The sequence below is a fragment of the Megascapheus bottae genome, chromosome 17 (genome assembly GCF_031878675.1).
Source record: "Megascapheus bottae isolate mThoBot1 chromosome 17, mThoBot2.hap1, whole genome shotgun sequence".
NCBI classification, from domain to species: domain Eukaryota; kingdom Metazoa; phylum Chordata; class Mammalia; order Rodentia; family Geomyidae; genus Megascapheus; species Megascapheus bottae.
In genome coordinates, this window is record NC_143525.1 from 46,466,029 (window position 1) to 46,483,378 (window position 17,350).

At 55.5% G+C, this 17,350-nt stretch overlaps 1 protein-coding gene across 1 annotated transcript in view; it reads right to left on the bottom strand.

Moving 5' to 3' along the window:
- Window positions 1-3,534: 3,534 nt before the first annotated feature.
- Tmem132e (transmembrane protein 132E) overlaps window positions 3,535-17,350 on the bottom strand; it is a 49,093-nt gene continuing 35,277 nt past the window's right edge. The window contains exons 2-9 of the mRNA XM_090351254.1: window positions 13,350-14,280; window positions 12,043-12,189; window positions 11,623-11,815; window positions 11,180-11,323; window positions 9,017-9,222; window positions 7,039-7,327; window positions 6,278-6,469; window positions 3,535-5,800 (exon numbers count right to left, since the gene is read on the bottom strand). Of these exons, the coding sequence (XP_090207380.1) occupies window positions 4,745-5,800; window positions 6,278-6,469; window positions 7,039-7,327; window positions 9,017-9,222; window positions 11,180-11,323; window positions 11,623-11,815; window positions 12,043-12,189; window positions 13,350-14,280 (3,158 nt within the window). The 3' untranslated portion in view covers window positions 3,535-4,744. The remainder of the gene's footprint in view (window positions 5,801-6,277; window positions 6,470-7,038; window positions 7,328-9,016; window positions 9,223-11,179; window positions 11,324-11,622; window positions 11,816-12,042; window positions 12,190-13,349; window positions 14,281-17,350) is intronic.

The following is a 17,350-nucleotide window of genomic DNA, read 5'->3' on the forward strand; positions in this document are numbered from 1 at the left end:
CACAGACAGGACCAAAACCCCAGGAATGCTTGGAAAGAAGAGTCCTTCTAGAATGTCAGTAGGTCAGGAGGAAAAGGGCCTTTCCTGTACTATAGTGCAGCACAGAGAGGCAGTATAGCCTTGTCTGAGGAGGTACAGGATGGGAGGGGCTGAGCTGGGTGGACAACGGTCCCTGCAGCTGCTTGCCTCCTCCTCCTAGGCTGGACCCATTCCTTCTCCATGAGGCTTCACGATCAGTAAGACTGAAGACACTGGAGGACTCATCTAGATTATGGATGCTAGTGGAGGGTCTTGCGGGTACCACCACCCTAGCTCATGTTCACAGGACCAGAGTGAGAGAGCCTCTGAGTTCCTGCTGCCGCCCAGTCCTTATGGAGGGAGAGCAGGGTGAGAGGCCTTGGGGAGAAGGCAGAGCCCAGAATCAGTAGTTCTTGGTTCTGTTATGGATTTTCCATGTGGCACGAGGCAGAGCCTAGAACTTCTCCAAGCTTTGTTTTGTTTTGTTTCTTTCGTCTTTAACTATCTATAAAATGATGGGGGTGCCTACATTTCTTGGGGGTTGTAAAAAGACAAAGAATGGCTATAAATGTAGCCATTGGGTAGTGGGGCTCTCACTCAGTGCTGGTGGTTATTAGATATGCCCCCCTTCCTCTGTGTCTGGCACTGGATTAGATCTATGACCAGGTCTAAGAAACACTCATTGAGCTTTAATAGGGGAGGGGTGCGAGGTCTGAGGGATAGCCTCAGCTCTCCAGATACTCTTGCCCAGTCTCTGGAAGAATATCCAGGGCCCTCAGTGAAAGGGCAGGGGTAGGCCCCCACCTAGTTTCTTATACCCACATTTCAGCCCAGCTCTGCACCTGCTCAGGAAAGCTCCAGGAGAACCCTGTTCAGGGTAGTTGAATGGTTGCTATCTGGAACTGGAGGTCCTAGAGGGAAAAGGATATGTCCCTCCAGAAATGGTTGTGAGGCCAAGGGTCTATCATCTGTCCCAAACACTATCCACAGCCTGTGCCTCAAAGCCCCTCCCGTTCCTCCTACTGCCACCATCTCCTCACAGTCACTTGTCATTCTCATTGGGATGTAGCAGGCAAGGGGTAGGTTTTGAGTTCTAGCCCTAGGGTATGTCTAAACTGGAGCTGTTGAGCAACTTCCATGCTTTCTCTGTGCTACTGTCCTCATCTATAAACTAGGGATAAGGACTCCTGCCTCCTGAGAATTTTGGTAGAACAAAAGCATTGAACCCATGGTCGGGGAAGTCAGTGGGTATTGCCTGTTAGAGTGAGGTCCATTTTTTTTTTTACAGGTAGTGAAATCAGGGCTCAGAGCTGGTGCTGGATGGCCTGACAGTCACACAGCAAACACTGTCTGATCCCCAGGAGACACTGCTAACGTATCTGGGGAAGTTTGGCCTCTTTCGGTACATGTGTGTTTATTGTATTTATGATTTTTCTGTCTATCCCTCAAAAGTACCTCCTTAATCCCCTTCTCCTGCTCCCTGCCTCTCCTCACCATCCCCACATTCTCTTCAGTGTCTAGTATGCGGTTGATGCTCAGTTGAGATTGGTTGGAGACAGATCTGGTGGGGCAGTGCAGAGTGGCTGGCAAGGACAGAAGAGTTGAGGTGGAGCTGGGCAAGGAATGAGCCCAGGAGTGGGGACTGGCTAAGCATTTTCTCCAGCAGCTTCTCTCTCTCTCTGCCTCCTTTCTCTAACGGGCTGAGAAATCTCTCTCTCTCTTCTTTTTTTTTTTTTTAGTGAGCTGATTCATGGGCCTGGTCCCTTGGTGTTCACTGCGCAGCTCTGTCAAGAACTACCCTTTACAAGGTCCCTTGATTCATTTTTGGGGTTGAAGACAAAAAAAAATTTTTTTTAAGGAGGAGTTCAGTGCCTTGGTCATTCCAGAGGGGCTGTTAAGTTAATGTCCCCAAAAGCCCGCTCCTGCTGCTCAAACCCCAGCGGGGTCAGGCATTGCCGTTTCTTGGAATTAACTTTCTGGTTTCTCATCTGTGGATAAAGGGTGAGGAATGAAAGAGCAAGGGACACAAATTACAGGACGGGGCCGTGGGTCTGGCTTCATTTCAGTGTCTGCTGTGTGACTTTCGGCCCCCAGCGCCTCGCCTCTCTGGGCCCTGATCTCCTGTCATTGATGCATAGATGGGCAAAAGCCTTTACAACAGCAGAACCCACCTCGCTCCTGCAGTGGCTGGGGGCCTGGAGCCGATGGATGTAAAAAGAAAGCTCTTTCGTCCTTCTAGAGGGCAGTGAGTTCCTGGACGACCAGCCCCTGTGACCTCCGGGACTCCAGGCAGAGCCCCACACAGAATAGGAGCTCCGTTTGTAGAATGGACAGCTCCATACTGCAAGTTCAGCCCATTTTGGATTTTTCCTCTGTATCCTCCTCCCCTGGGTCCCCAAGAAACCCCAAGGGGATGCTTTGCTGCTTGACATTTTCTGCACGAATTGAGGGGATACTAAGGCTTCCGTTAAAGCATTTGTCCAGTACTTGCTAGTCCCTGTCACAGTACTGGACACAGGAGACTCACTGAAGTCACTCTCAATGCACATGCCAGGCCTGTGGTTGTGCCTTATGCAAACCTTGTAGGCAAGAGCCACCGAGTCCACTTGATCTCTGGCCAAACACATCTTGGGTGGAGATGGCCAGGCCTTGGTCTTCCTTTGAGACCCAAGCCTTAACGGATGATGGCTAAGCGCATTCACTGAGATCTTCCACATAATGACAGTCTATGCCAGGTGTGTGCTGTCTGAAACCAGGCAACTTTCACACATGGGCTCATTTAACACTCAAGAAGTCAGGGGCTGGCATGGGGGTCTCAGAAGCCTGACGTCTTTCTGTGTGGCCTGTAGGGAAGTGCCAAGGCAGTCCACCAACAGATGGCCACTGGTGGCCATTTGTCGAGGCTCCTTCCCCCTCAGGCCTGCAGCCTCTGTGAGCCCCATCCTGGGTTGCTGCCTGGGCTGGGGAAATGGTATCCAGGGTAAAAGGAGGCTTGTGCATGCTTCCAGGCCAGCCACAGACCCCTGGCAGGAAGGAGTGCACTCACCATGCCTGTTTGTCTAGCATGAAAGTTTGGGCCTTTTTCCACTGGTTCAACAGCAAAGGAAGAACTCAAGACCGTAAAGGAAACTGAAGATGCCCACGTGGCACGCTTAACACTTTGCCCTCTCCTTAGTTTTCTCTGCCTTCTCTTTCTCTATAGGTCCCAACGCCCCCTATGAGCCAACCACACCCAACTTGGGGTGGTGATGGAGAGGATAATTCTATGAAGGACACATTTCTGGTTCGGTGGCTCTTTTGTCTCTGAATGTGACAAACCCCATAGCACTAAAGGAGCTGAAGGGTCCTGTATGGTAGAGGGAGGAAAAACAGGAGCCCAACCTGGTCCAGCCATAGCTTCATGTCTTGTGGTGTACTGTGTGTGTGTGTGTGTGTGTGTGTGTGTGTGTGTGTGTGTGTGTGTGTGTGCACAAGTGTATGTTTATGCCAAGGAACAGACTGCCAGTCACCGTGTAACTGTCTGATCATGGGAGCTATGGCCCCCACCCCCAGGCTGATGGCCTCCATTTATTTATGAAAAATTTGACACAGTGGTAGGCAAAATCCAAGAGAAAAGTGACTATGGTGGGTGGCGGGGGGTGGGGGAGAGGACAAAGGAGGGCGCCAGCTCCCTTCTTCCTTTCCTGGCTTCAAGGGGCCTTTGCAGCCCTCCCCGCTCCCCTGAGAGGGGCGGGGAGACAGTGGCTTCCTTGCCCTGAGCAAGGAATGCAGAGGTGAGCAGAGCAGAGCTGGGAGGAGGCGGCTAAGGCGCAGTCGTGTTGCCGGGGTAGGGGCAGGTGGCACCCAGGCCTCCCTGGGCCTGCAGACCACAGTGCTTAGGATGTTTGGCCTGAGAGGTAGGAGGAACCGTCCCCACCCCCACCCCTTTCCCCCTGCTTAGACCCTAGCTTGTGGGCAGGAGAGAGCTCCAGGGAGACCCCAGGAAGGCGCTGGCTTCACACCAGATCCGCTCCAGGTCTTGGGAGGCATTTGAGGGGGGGGTGTCACCAGAAGCCAGCAGATAACAGTGACATTTCCCACCCCTCGCCATCCCCCAAATGTTTTGTCCGCAGCAAGATCCTTGGCAAGGCAGGCAGCTGCCACCTCCCACCCTGCAGGACAGAAATCCCTGAATATTAGTTTGAGAAAAGTCTTTGTGCAGCCTGTGACACGTGCCCCCCCCCCGCCCTGCCTCAGTTCCCCACGCACAGAGGGCTGCAGGGGTCAGGGGCCATGGAAGGCAGGGCTGGGCACAGTGTAGACCTGCCTTGCCCTCTCTGAGCTTGGCCTCTGTGCCTCACTCTTGGGGTAGAGGGGCAGGGGTTACCTTGTATGGAGGATGTTTGGGCAGGAGAGAGCAAGGCAGGCTGCTTTCCTCCAAGTCTGCCTCCATCTGGAATGGGTAAGGAGCCAGTAAGTTTTGGCCTGGGACTGGAAAGGCCTACCAGCAAGGCAGCCGCTGGCTGGGAGCAAAGCGGTGGGGCCCGGTGAGTGGGGGACACGAAGTAGAAAACCAGTTCAGCCACCCTGATTAGTGTGAGCTGGAGAGGGGTGTGTGTGTGTGTGTGTCCCAGCTAAATCCCATCCAGAGCAGAACGTGTGTGTGTGTGTGTGTGTGTGTGTGTGTGTGTGTGTGTGTGTGTGTGTGTGTGTGTGCTGGGCATCCATGCCACCCAGATTGCCATCTCTATGCAATCTCTTTGATTCTGCGCATGTAATTGTGCAGGTCTGGAGGAGGAGTAGGCCGTGTGGTGCCCGTCACATCCGGGCAACCCCAACCTAGCTCTTCCTCCTCCTCCTCTTCCTCTTCCCCGGCAGGTACGGAGTCATAGGCCAGCTCCTCTGAGGGCAGCGTGGTGAACGTGGTGAACTTGACTCTCTTGCGTTTGGAGGTGGGCGAGCTGGCAGGGTCCTCGGCCTGGTCCCGGGCAGAGCCCCCCGAGGAGCCATCGCCGCGCCCGTGGACCTGGCTCTGCACGCTGGTCTGTGAGCTGCCGCTGCTGTGGTGGTCGCCATGGCAGCAGGCGGGCACAGTTTCCAGCGGGTTGCCCGCAGGTGGCGAGAGCTCGCCCTGGACCCGGAGAGGCTGTCCGTTCCCCAGGAATACCCAGTGGTGGGAGTGGTCCATGCTGGTCTGGCCCTCCGGGGGGATGCGCTTGTGCCGGTAACGCAGCACAAAGACGATGCAGTTGATGAGGAAGACCAGGATGGCGAGGCAGAAGACGCCCAGCAGCGCGTACATGCCTATCTCCAGGTCCGTCAGGCCCCGGGGCATCTGCAGGAACCCCGTGGGCAGTGGCAAGGGGTCTTCCGTGGACGATGCTGCAGGACTGGACGTGCCCAGGCCAGGGGCCTCCAGGGCAGGGAACGCCGTGCCTGGAGGGCCAGCTCCCCGGGCCTCATCCTCACCCCCGCTGGGCCCGGGCTGGCTGGGGCCCGGGTAGTCGTAAGTAGGGTCCTCTTCCTCACGCCCGAAGTGTACCCGCAGCCCCACGGGAGTGGTGGCCAGCACACTCTTGCGTTTGGTTTTCTGGCAGCTCTCCGCGATGGTGAGTTCGGCCCGCAGCAGCTCCCCCGTCCCCTCCGCCTTGGCCACCACCAAAGGGAAGGCCCGGTCCTGGACCACAGTGGCCACTCGCTCATCCAGACTGCTCACCAACAGCCCATAGTCCCTGGGGCTGTAAAGAGAGAGTGGAGCCGTGGTGCCATCACTGTAGGAAATCCAGAGACTCAGGAGGGCTTCCTGGAGGAGGAGGAGGAGGAGAGTCAGAACGCAGGTACTGGAGAAGGTCTCACACTACTCAAGAAGACCATTCCTCTGATGAACTGATGGACTGAAGGTGAGTTCTGCTGTGGGTTCAATGCAAGACTCTTCTGCTGCTGAGACAGCCACCCCCCCCCCATCATTACACCTGATCTGGGGGTCCCTTGTTAAGGAGAATGTACACCCACCCAGCTGCATGCAGACAAGGAAGCAGCCTAGCAAGGAGCCCACAGGCCTGGGTGACTGAGAGTCAGGGGCAGAGGACGCATGAGTTCTGACTCCTAGCCTGGCACCATCCATGTTGCCTCCAGTCACTTTTCCACATTCATCCTGCAACCGGTGCCTGAGCTGTGTCCATTCCTAACTCGGGGTCTCAGAGCACATGGCAGGGGTGATTTCCCCTCCCCCCCAGTCCTCTGTCCCTCCTCCAGACTTCCTGGCCGAGCAGCTACTTACCTGTTTGAGGGAGCTGAGGGTCTGCTGGGCAGCTGTGGTGGCCAGGATGGTATGGCTGTTTCCAGGGCTGGGCCGTAGGGAGAGGGCCAGGCTGGCCACCACCTGGGCCTGCAGCTGGGTGATGCTCACCTTCTCCTCCGTCACCGTCAGCGTCGTCTCCCCCAGCACGGCCTCCGTCAGCGGGGACACCACCTGAGGCAGAGCGGAAGTAGCAGACCACCAGGCCCTGTCTGTGCTCCCCGACCCAGCCCAGAGTCCTAGCCTGCGTGTGTGAGAACCGGGGTGCAGAGGTCAAGAGAGGAGGAAGGGGCTCACAGAAGCCAGGCGGCAGTGCTGTGTGGGTGAGCTGATCTCCAGGAAAACAACCTCCTTCACAGCATGCCTCCACGCCAAGGAGACAGGAAGGAATGGCGGGGACTGTGGCAGACAGGAGACGGAGAGGGGGCTTCTCATTGCACACCCAGCTGACTATTGCCAGGTGGGAACTGTGGCTTTCTTCCCCCTCCTTTTTCTTCTACCTGCTGTTGGAGAAAGGTCACAGAGTAGGGAAGGGTTGGTAAAGGTGGAGAAAGCTTGGAGTGACAGCTCTACCACGAGGAAGCGACAAAAATCCTTGACCTTCAAAGGTGCAGGCAGAGGGGCAAGATGGAAGGAAGCGTGTGGAGGCAGCAGTGGGGACCGCTCCCAGGACTCAGGCCAGGGACACACCTGGCATCTCCCCCCAAAGGTACCCAGGTGACTTGGATGGAGCCCTTTCCTACCTTGAAGGGGGTGGTGCCTGGCTCCAGGCCTGCCAGAGTGTTGCTGTCCACGAGGTGTGCCACTCGTGGGTCACCCACCCGCATGAAATCACTGACCAGGTCTGTGACCTCGACCAGCCAGTCTGGACCCAGCATGGTGACGACCTGGCCGATGCCCTCCGAGGAGGTGGTGTGGAACTGGGTGAACACCTGTAGTGTGGCATGCTGGTACTGCAGGGTGCAGCCTCGGCTCGCGCTCTGCCGCCGTTCCTCCTCGTCTTCCTCCTCATCCTCACTCTCTCGGGCCGACCTGGGGGTGGGATGTGTCACTCAGAGCCAGCCAGGCAGAGAGGACCTTATGCTGGCTCTGACTTGCATGAGTCCTCTTGATGGTTTCCTGCCCGCTCCCCTCTGTCTCTCCCTGTGGTGGAAGTTCAACAAGCAGCGCCCCTGTTCTCCGGCCGCTGTCTTCCATGGCTGGTTTTAGAGCTCTGGGAGAGCCAGAGGCTCTCTCTTCTTGGACCCTCCTCACTCATGCCTGGAAATTCCTCACATCCAACCCTCACATCGACCACTGGCCCTTCTTCAGCCCTGTGCTCGGAGCCTGAGCTGTGCTGGGGTTCTGGGCTGGCGCACAGGGCGTCTCTGCTGTCTACACCGGGAAGCTCAGCTGATCATGTCTGAAGCTGAGTGGAAAGCAGACTTGCAAGTGATGAGCTTGGGTGTTCAACTGAGGAAAAGTGTGGGAGGCACAGCGTGGTTTTTTCTCGCTGCTTGCAGTACAACACGAGAGGAGGTAGAACTGAAAACACTAAAAGGTAACCATTGAAGCAAAAGGGTACTTGGACTTGAAAGGTTCGGGGAACTCTGCAGCCTAGAGAAGAAGCTAACATCAGGAAATCCATCGGCAGGAAGGCTTGCCTGGGCTTTCTTTGAGCTTGCGCTTTCTTAGTGCTTTGAAAAGATCAACCAGAATATCCATGGGCACAGAGGGCTTTTCAAATCTGTGCTAATGATTTTTTTCCCCTTCATTTGGTCCAAGATTGGAACTCAAACTCTGTACCTGATGCTATTGCTCGATGGCTGGTGACACACATCCAGTCCCTTTGCTAACTAATTCAATCCTCACCATAATTCTATGGGTTCTTAGCTTTGCTCATTCACACAGGAGGAAAGTGAGTCCCAGAGAGGCTATGTAAACAGCTAGTCCGGTCACATGGCTACTAGTTAGTATCAGAGTCAGGATTCAACCAGGCTGTCTGGCTGCAAAGATGTATCACACCCTGCCTCTCAAAGCACCACAGAAAGCACTTGCTGGCTGTGTGGATCGCAGAACCACAGGCCTTGCCCCCAACCCGGCACAGTCAGAATCTGCATTCTGTCAGGAAGCCTCAGTCAAGTTTGAAAAGCCCTACCAATATCTCTGGTTTTCCCATGATCACCTGCGGCTCTCTCCTTAGCCCCTCCCCCAGCTGTCTGCCATGCCCTTGCTTTTCTCCTGAGAGTTCTGCTCAAGTGTGGGAGCCCGAATGCCAGAAAGGGAGTCTGGGAATGCAGCAGAGTCTACCTGTGCTGGTGGGACCAAGCTGAGGCTCACCTGTTCAGGTATGGATACCGCTCCATTTTTGGCTACCTAATTGCTGTCTCATCCGGTGTCCTCAGTCAATCCCTTTCTGCTTTTCCTTTCAGACTCACCTCTTCCAAGAAGCCTGCTTTGACTTCTTCTGATGGAAGAGGAGGGGTTCTCATCTTTCTTTAGGCCCCCTGCTTCCCACCATGCTCTGTGGGCTGAGAGCTTGGCTTGCTAAGACAGTAGTCACATTCGCCCCAGAGCTCCAACACCTATCAATGCCCAGCAGAGTGCCACTACTCCATCCACGTGCATTGACTGCCTAAGGGATCCACGGACGGTGTCTACGGAGGGCCTCAGGTGAGACTCTTCTGAGGCTGTGTCTGCCTCTCACATTCCCCGAGGGCACGCTGTGGGCAGGGGCCGTACCTTCGGTCGGGAAGGATGGGCACTCTCCAGCCCTTCACTTGGCTGAGGTGAGCATCCGAGAGCTCGATGTACAGGGGCAGCTTGGGGACCCAGACTGTCATCTCCAGGGGAGCACTGAGCATGTCGTAGCGAAAGATGACTCTGGCATTCATGGATCCCCGGGACTCCTTTCCACTCACAAATACGTAGTCACAGCTGCTGGACACCTGGAGGAAGGGAGGAGTGGGTGGCACGTGTGGGCCTCTGGGTCCTCCTTCAGTGAGGCAGGGCCTAGAGAGCACCGGAGAGAAAGCACCAGCCACAGGAGGCCACAGGAAGGAGGCCAGGTAAGGGAAGGGCCTGATTCCACTGCGGTGTGGTATGTGGGGGGGGGGCAGGGTAGGGGCAGAGCAGCCTCTGTCCCTGCTTCTGCGGTTTCTCGAGCCCCTGGGAGAGACTCTTAGTCTCTGGCAAGCAGCCAATGTGCTACTTATATTATTTATTTATTTTTGTCAGTAGTAGGGTTTGAACTCAGGGCCTGGGTGCTGTCACTCAAGGTTCACGCTCTGCCACTTTGAGCCACAGCACCACTTCTGCTTTTCTAGTAGTTAACTGAAGATGAGAGTCTCACAGGCTTTTCTGCCCGAGTTAGCCATCCTCCGATCTCAGCCTTCTGAGTAGCTAGGATTATAGGTGTGAGCCACCAGCACCTGGTTAACTATTATTATTATTATTATTATTATATTATTATTATTGTCTATGTGTATTCATATGTCTATGAAGGAGCTCCAGGGAAGAGGCCTCTTGGGGAGTCCCCTGACTGAGGCTCTGGGCTGCATAGATTCCCCCATCTACGGGGGTGCTCCACTGGGAGTGAGGGCAGGAAGGATGGGGAGAGAGGTAAGAGAAGGGGCAGCTGATTAATTTTAGGTTCATTCTGGGCTGGTGCTGGCAGGGGTGGAGGAGAGGGTACAGGAGAGGACGAGGCAGGAAGGAGGTGTCCAGGCATAGCCTGGTGGATGATTTGTCACCAATAAGTGCTGCTTTGACAAAAATGTGCCCACCTAGCTAGCAAGCCATGTTCTTAGAGGCCGCTGGGCACGCACCAGTGGAGACCAGTGCCCGCCCCATCCCAGGGTGGCTGCCGATGCTTTGGAACAGACACAGCTTGGCCAAACATGCGAGAGGTGCCCACGCACACACCTGGAAGCCGAGTCCCAGGGAAGAGGAAAGTGGGACCCAGGGTCTTGCCAGAAATGAGTTCCTTCCCATTCTGAAGACAGACAGCTCTGCAGGCTAGTCGTCTCTCTAGGAGCCAGACCGTATTCTCTGGGTGGCAGAGAAGGCAGTGGATGAAGGCGTATCTAGGGCTCTCCCATCCTCTAAGGGGGCAAGGCAACCTGGTTGATGATGGAGATACAGGTGTGGATGGAGCTCTACCCTGGCTCCCTGGAGGACATCCTGCATGGGTAAGGGGTAGATGGGCATGGAGCCTCTGGCTCTCCAGACCCAGGGGCACAGAACGAGTGTGAGGAAGGCCAGACGAGCAGAACGGGACCCCCAGCGGGAGGACGCTCTCACTGTCCTCCAAGCTGAGCAGTCACAAGACCAGGAAGCAGACGCCGCTGTCCCGTTGTTTGGTTTCTGTCCTGCCTTCTCCACTGCATGCTGCTGCATTTTGCCCCACTGACTCCTGCCCAAGGAGCCAGTCTGGAGCAGGGTAGAGCGGGGAAGGCCTCTAAGGAACTGGTAGAGATGAGGTGTGTGAGGCAGAAACGCACAACCTTGACTCCTGGTCTGACTCACGTGTTTCCCAGGACTCAGGGAAAGCCCTTGAGAAGCTTGTACCCCACATCTGACTCCCCCTTCCCCTCCCCCGCATTGTCTGTTGAGGTTTTCCACACTGCTGTTTCTTTGCTCTCTGCCATATTTCTACAGGAAGCACCTAGACCCACTGGAGCAGTACCTGGGTATGAGAGGAAATATGGATGCATTGCTGTGCAGCCGAACACAGTGAGGTGGGACTGAAAACCAATCAACCCAGGCATGGGGGAGGACTGCTTGCCCACCCACAGTACAGTACGACCCATGCAAATCTTCAGGGCTGAGCAAGCTCAGCTGTGTGGACTTAGGAGGCCTTCCTCCCTTTCCCCTGCCCCAGACCCTCCCCTCCCGGAAGCCTACCTTGATGATGTCTTCATTGTCAGACTCGCACTCCACCAGGGCAGAGACATCTAGCACGAGGCCAGTGACCTCGATGGCAATGACCTTGACAGGGATGGCCACTGTACGGCCTGTTAGGATGGCTGTGTTGATAATCTCAGTGTCCTGTAGGGAGGAGAAGAAGGAGAGGCTGTTCTAGCTTCGGTCCCCTTCTCTCCTGGGACATGTCAGCCAAGACCCTGGCTCCTGGCTGCTGCTGCTGCTGCTCCTCAGATGCTCGTCCACTTCAGCTCCTTGGTCCCAACCAGGCTTTGCACTGCCCCACTGCCTGCCTCCTGTGGGTGCCCAGGTGCCCCTTCCACACACACAGCACCGCTGGTGCCTGCCCATCCGTGTGCACACTCAAGCCACAGGCAGCCCCTGGCGCCCACTTGTGTCCCGGGGCCTGGGCGCTGTCCACACACCATGGCCAGGGGCAGGATGGCTTGCACGTCTCTCTGGATGACTGTCAGCTCAGTGACCGCCCTCTCCAGGTCAGGCAGGGAGCCATGACCACGATAGTCGATGTGCCACATGATCCGTCGCTTGACCGACTGGCTGGTGAAGTTCTCCATCTCGAAGTCCAGCTGCAGGATCTCCAGGGGACCCTGGCCCTCCCTGCAGGACAAGACAGAGAGAGGAGCAGATGAAGGGGGCTAGGAGCGGCCCAAGGACCCTGTGACCTCAGTGAGGGCCCAGCCCCTTCTTGGCAGCTGTCTCCTTAATCCATTCCCCTACTGGATCCCAGCCCCAGCTCTGGAATTTTCATCAGTGTAGACCCTGACCTCTTTCACACAGTGCCCCCAAGCCCTACAGGTGCCTGTTCTGCCGGGTGGGGGGCTCACCAGGGTGGCAGGGGTGTGCCCTGGGCCCAGGCTACATCCACAGTGGCTGTAGAGTGCTTTGCCCCGGTCAGCAGCTCTGAGGTCACGTGCCACTGACCACTCCGAGACTTGGTTCCTAGAAGAGTTACACCCTTCTTGGCCTTCACCCTGGAACAAAGAAAAAGAAGACAGGTCAGGCTAGAATCTGAAGTTGGCCTGCCTGGCTAGTGTCACTCAACTGGAGCTAGGAGACGGGAATGGATGAGCTCTACAATGAACCCTAACCCTAACCTGGTCGTGTGTGTGTGTGTGTGTGTGTGTGTGTGTGTGTGTGTGTGTGTGTGTCTACTAAATGCTTGAATGCAGGGCTCCACATTTCCCTTGGCTTTTCTGTTCCAGGCTAACACTGAACCACATCTCCACGTCTGGCTTTTTGCTGGCTAGATGGAGAAAAAGAATCTCATGGACTTTTCTGCCAGGACTGATTTGAACTGCAGTCCTCAGATCTCCACCTCCTGAATGGCTAGGATTATAGGTATGAGTCACCAGTGTCTGTGTCTGGCTCTGTTCGTATTTTGTTTCTGAGACAGGGTCTTGCTAAGGTTGCCTATTCCGGCCTTGAACTATTAGTGCAGCCTGAGATCTCTGATGACTAATATCATTCCTACTCTTAATCAGGCATCAGTGGTGGAATATCAGGCCTGACCCTCCTGAGGAATGTGGAACTGCACAGGTCCTGCTGCTGTGTGGGCCCACATTTTGGTGGGGTCTTTTCTATGTCTTCAAAATCCTAGAATGTGACTCAGAAACAAACAAAGGTGGCTTTCTGCTGTGAAATATTGTGTAGCACCATAATCAATATACTTTAAGGCATTTTGGGACATTTATGGAGAGTTTTTGAATTCATGAACTGTGTCCTTCGGATAGTACAGAAACAGCTGGAACTCCTGAAAACTGTTCTCAGTTCCAGGATTGGGGGGAGGGGGCGGGGACATCACCCTAGCAGGCACAGATGCAGTTGATTTTGCAGCCACCAGCCTTGGGGGCTGCTCTGTGACCTCAGTCTCCTCCCTGGCCCGGATCCTCCAGTTCTGGACCTCCCTGTTTGTCCAGGGCGACATTTGACTCTATTCCTAGGAGACACTGGGAGAGGCGGACATGGTGGTTGCCGCTAGACCGGGGAGAGGGAGGAATGAATGCAGTGATTGTGGAGGGAAAACTGGGATGAGAGTGCTGGATCCAGGGTCAGGATCCAGGGTAGGACCTGCCCCGAGGATCAGGGCTGCATTTGACCAGAGGGGAGCCAGCCAGCCCGGCCCTTCCACTACCTGAGTGTGAAGTGCTCCACGCTGGGGCTGGCGGGCGCCGAGGAGTTGGGCGCCAGGTAGAGAAGGATGCTGAGCACCTCGCCCGGTTTGAGCGGCCGATCGGGCAGGCGGATCATCAGGTTGCCGTCGAGCCGATGCTCCTGCACCGCCCTCCGGGGCGGCGGGCGGAACAGGCTGATGCTGCCGATGCGCAGGAGCGGGTGCTGCGTGGGGCTCTCGGCGCGCGCCCCGGCCCCGGGCCCCGGGCCCCGCCGTGCGCCCCCGCAGCCGCCCGCCGCATCCGGGGCGTGCAGGGTGTAGTAGAGCTCGGCCTGCTGGCTCTCCACCGCCGTCTCGGGTTCCAGGCCGTCCGGGGACTTGCGGCGGGCGCTGGCAGGCACAGCCGGGGCCGGGGGCCCGAACCAAGCCAGGGGCAGCTCGGCGCGCACCAGGCAGGTGGCCAGGCTCCCGCGGAGGCGACAGGAGCTCTTGACCTCGCGCGCCTCGCGGAAGGCGTGCAGGCGCACGCAGGGCAGCCGCTCGGTGACACCGAAGTCGTCCCAGTCCCGGCCGGCCACGTAGAAGAGCACCTGTGCCACGGGCGCCGAGGCGGGCACGCGCGCGCGCACGATGAGGGCGCGCACCTTCCAGTTGACCGTCAGGCGCTCGGGGATCTCCAGGGTGCTGGACGGCTGCAGCAGCTCCCGGGCCACCGCCTGGCTGGTGCTGAAGGGCCCCAGGGACACGTTGAGGACCGGCAGCTCCTTGGTCTGGAACACCACGAAGGGCTCCGAGCGCTGCAGGGAGCCGTTGGCCACGGCGGGCGATGGGGGCCGAGTCTCGCGCAGGAAGAAGGCCAGCCGCGTGTGGGACAGGCGGTAGCTGACAGGTAGCACCGGGCCAGCCTGCGACCCCGGGGGGCTGGGGCTGGCCGGGTGAGCACGGCCCGATGCTGGGGACAGACAAAGCAAAGAGGCTCAAGGGTTAAGAGGGATTAGGGCCTTGGGGTGCCCCAGCCCTCGAGATCCAGCCTGGTCCTCCATCGTGGTTGAGTACCCTGCCTGGCACCACCCTTGCTTCATTTCTTTTCATCTGCCAACCTAGGGGTAAAGGGAGCCCCCCCCCCCCCAGTTACCAAGGTTCGCCAAGCTTCAAGGGAGGCTGTTGTACTCGTTGGGGTTCCTCAGAAGTTCAAGATCCGCAAAAGGAGGATAAAAATGGTTTCCGCCTCAGAATGGCTCTGAGGACTTTCCAAAAATCTGCACACAAAGGGCAGATCTTACACCAGGAACTTCCCATCCTCACCCCCGGTGTGATGTGTACCTGGTGCGGGGCCTACTTCATACTAAAATCAAAGTAGGAATTATGATTCCCAGCCCCTTGCTCAATTTCATCTCCTGTCAGCCATTCGCTTAAAAAGTATTGACTTTTATTATTATTATTATTATTATTATTGTTATTATTATTGTGTGCGTATGTGTATCAGTTCTCGAGCTTGAACTTATGGCCTCCCATTCCTGCTTAGCTTTTTTGTTCAAAGTGGCTGCTCTGCTACTTGAGCCACCACTCTGCTTCCTCCATGGCTTCTTGCGGGTGGGAGAACGTTATCCTTGCATCTTACCAATAAAGAAATTAAAGCATAAGGCGCTTGGGCCTTCCCCAAATCCTCACTCTCCATCCTGCTTTTCTCCGCACCCCACAGCAGCCAGTTTCCTTTGCTTGGGCACAGACAGGCCCTCGGTGCTCTGCCAAGGACCGGAAAGGATCCATGACAAAAGCCCAGAGGTTGTCATCCTTTTCAGGATCTTCTTAAGAACTCTCTAAGTCTGGTCCTTTCAACTTGAAAATCAAGGTAATAGTGACAGTCTTCCGGGATGCCATTTGTCATTTGATTTTGTGTTTGAGAATCACATAAGCAAACGCTATAAATTCTGTGACACATGTAAACACGGGCAGGTTTTATTGAAGAATCTCTCCTCCCTGCCGACAGAATAAAATCCATATCTACTTCAATTATCTACTTCAGTTCCTGAGTGTAGCATTCAGGTCAACTGCATATGGCCCTGGGTTCTCTTTGCCTCTGGGCTCCTCTTCCTGTGCTGCCACTGGCCAAGAAACAGGACACCTTACTATGGTCCTTGTTCCAGGTTTTATCTCCGTCCCTCCCTCCCTCATGAGGTACCTCTGTATCCAGTTCTATCTCCTTTCCAATCTGAATCTGGCTACAAGGCTCAGCTCCAATACTACCTCTCCAGGAAGCCCTGCAGGATGCCTCAATACCTGGGAATATTCTTGGAGTTCTGTCCTTAGACGCATGGTTCCATGTCCTGCCTTGTGTGCCTGGGTGAGAGTCAGTTATGTATGTGCCTTGCTGCTTGTCAGGCTTCAAGAAGTCATGAGTGAACGAATGACTGCCAACTCTTCCATCTCAAAGACAAGAGTTAAACAGCACTAGTTGCTTGGCCCAGTCCACGCAGATTTATCATTGTCTTGATGCCAATGCAATGCTGGCAGTTTTCCAACCATCCACACCCAATTTCTCACGAAAGCAGTGAACTACAAAACCCTGCTCCCTCCTGTTTAAAATCTGCAGAACAATGAACTCAATTCAAAATGAGACATGGACTGGAGTTGGTTGAAGCATTTGCTAAGCATGCATGAGGCAACAGGTTCTACCTCCAACGGGGCAATAAAATAAAGGCAATGGAGCAAACAAAACCAAAACCAAAGACATTGGCTTGGGGCCTAGCAAGGACATTGGGGTCAGTTATGGAGTCACTTGGTTTCTTCTGAGCAGCCTGGGGCCCTGGTCCCCTGGGCTATCTATGCTTTTGCCATGAGACAGACAGTGTGTCTTTTCTCTGGAAGCTGAAGTCCTGGCCTGTCTTCCCTGCTGGAACAGCCTGCAAGGGCTCTGGTGCCTTCTGGGATAGAGGAGTCTAGCAGAGTCAAAGATAAGGTCAGGAAGAGATTCAGAGAACCTTTCTGACTGGTGCTTAGAATCCTCACCCCTGGTTACTCCTCCAATTTTCAAGACTGTGTCTCTGCAGCTTGGGCCCTAAGGCATGTATACGGGAACTCAGGCAAGGTCCTAAGCCTGCACAGCAGCCGGTCATCTGGCACTGAAAGCAGCAGGAATCTGGCAAAGAAGATAGAGCTCTGGGCTCTCCCTGACATAGACACTCTGGTCTGGGCCAGTTGCTTCCCAGTTTGAGTCTCAGTGTCCATCACTCAAACTGCCCAGTGACATCAGCTCGATCCATTCTCTAGAGCCAGCGACTGAGGCTAAAAGATGAGTACGAGCAGCCGCCAGGAGCATGGATGCATGTGATGAAATGTACCAGGGGCAGAGGTGTGGACAACTCTGGGGCTACAGATCCTTAGGCTTGGAGAAGGGCAGCATACCACTTAGTCTCGTGTGCCCCCTCTCACTATCCCAATTATACAGCCAACCATCTGGACCCCTTGGAGATACAGTGGAGGCAAAGGTCACCAGATGGGCATGATGGGAAGGGATTGACTGAACATGGCTGCATGTTCTCTCTGTCTCCTAGAGTGAGGAGCTGGCAAAACCAAGATCCTGGCTTATCCAAGCTGTGCTGGATGGTCCCAGAACCTGCTGAGAAAATACGTCTGCCTCTAGCCTCGAGTGTACTGTTCCCTAGTGGGGAATTCTGCTCTCCTGACAGCATGTCGTTACAGCTTTTGGGGGAGGCACATGTCCCAGACATCCCATCCAAAATGGCAGGTCCCTCTCCTCCTCTCTAGCCATCCTCTTTCCCTATCAATTTTCCTCAGAGCTCTTTACCACCCCCTAACTTTCCCAAGCTCTGCTGGTGTCCACTAGTCTTCCACCAGGCCACGCAGCTCTGCTCCCTGCTCTAACTCCAGTGCTTCAAGCACAGCCTGATGCATGAGGGCCCTCAGCCACTGTTAGTGAAAGGATGAATTTCCTGGATGAGCAGCCAACCCCACCTGGGGCTGCTGCGGGGTGAGGAGTTCTGGTTCATGAGGCAGTAGAC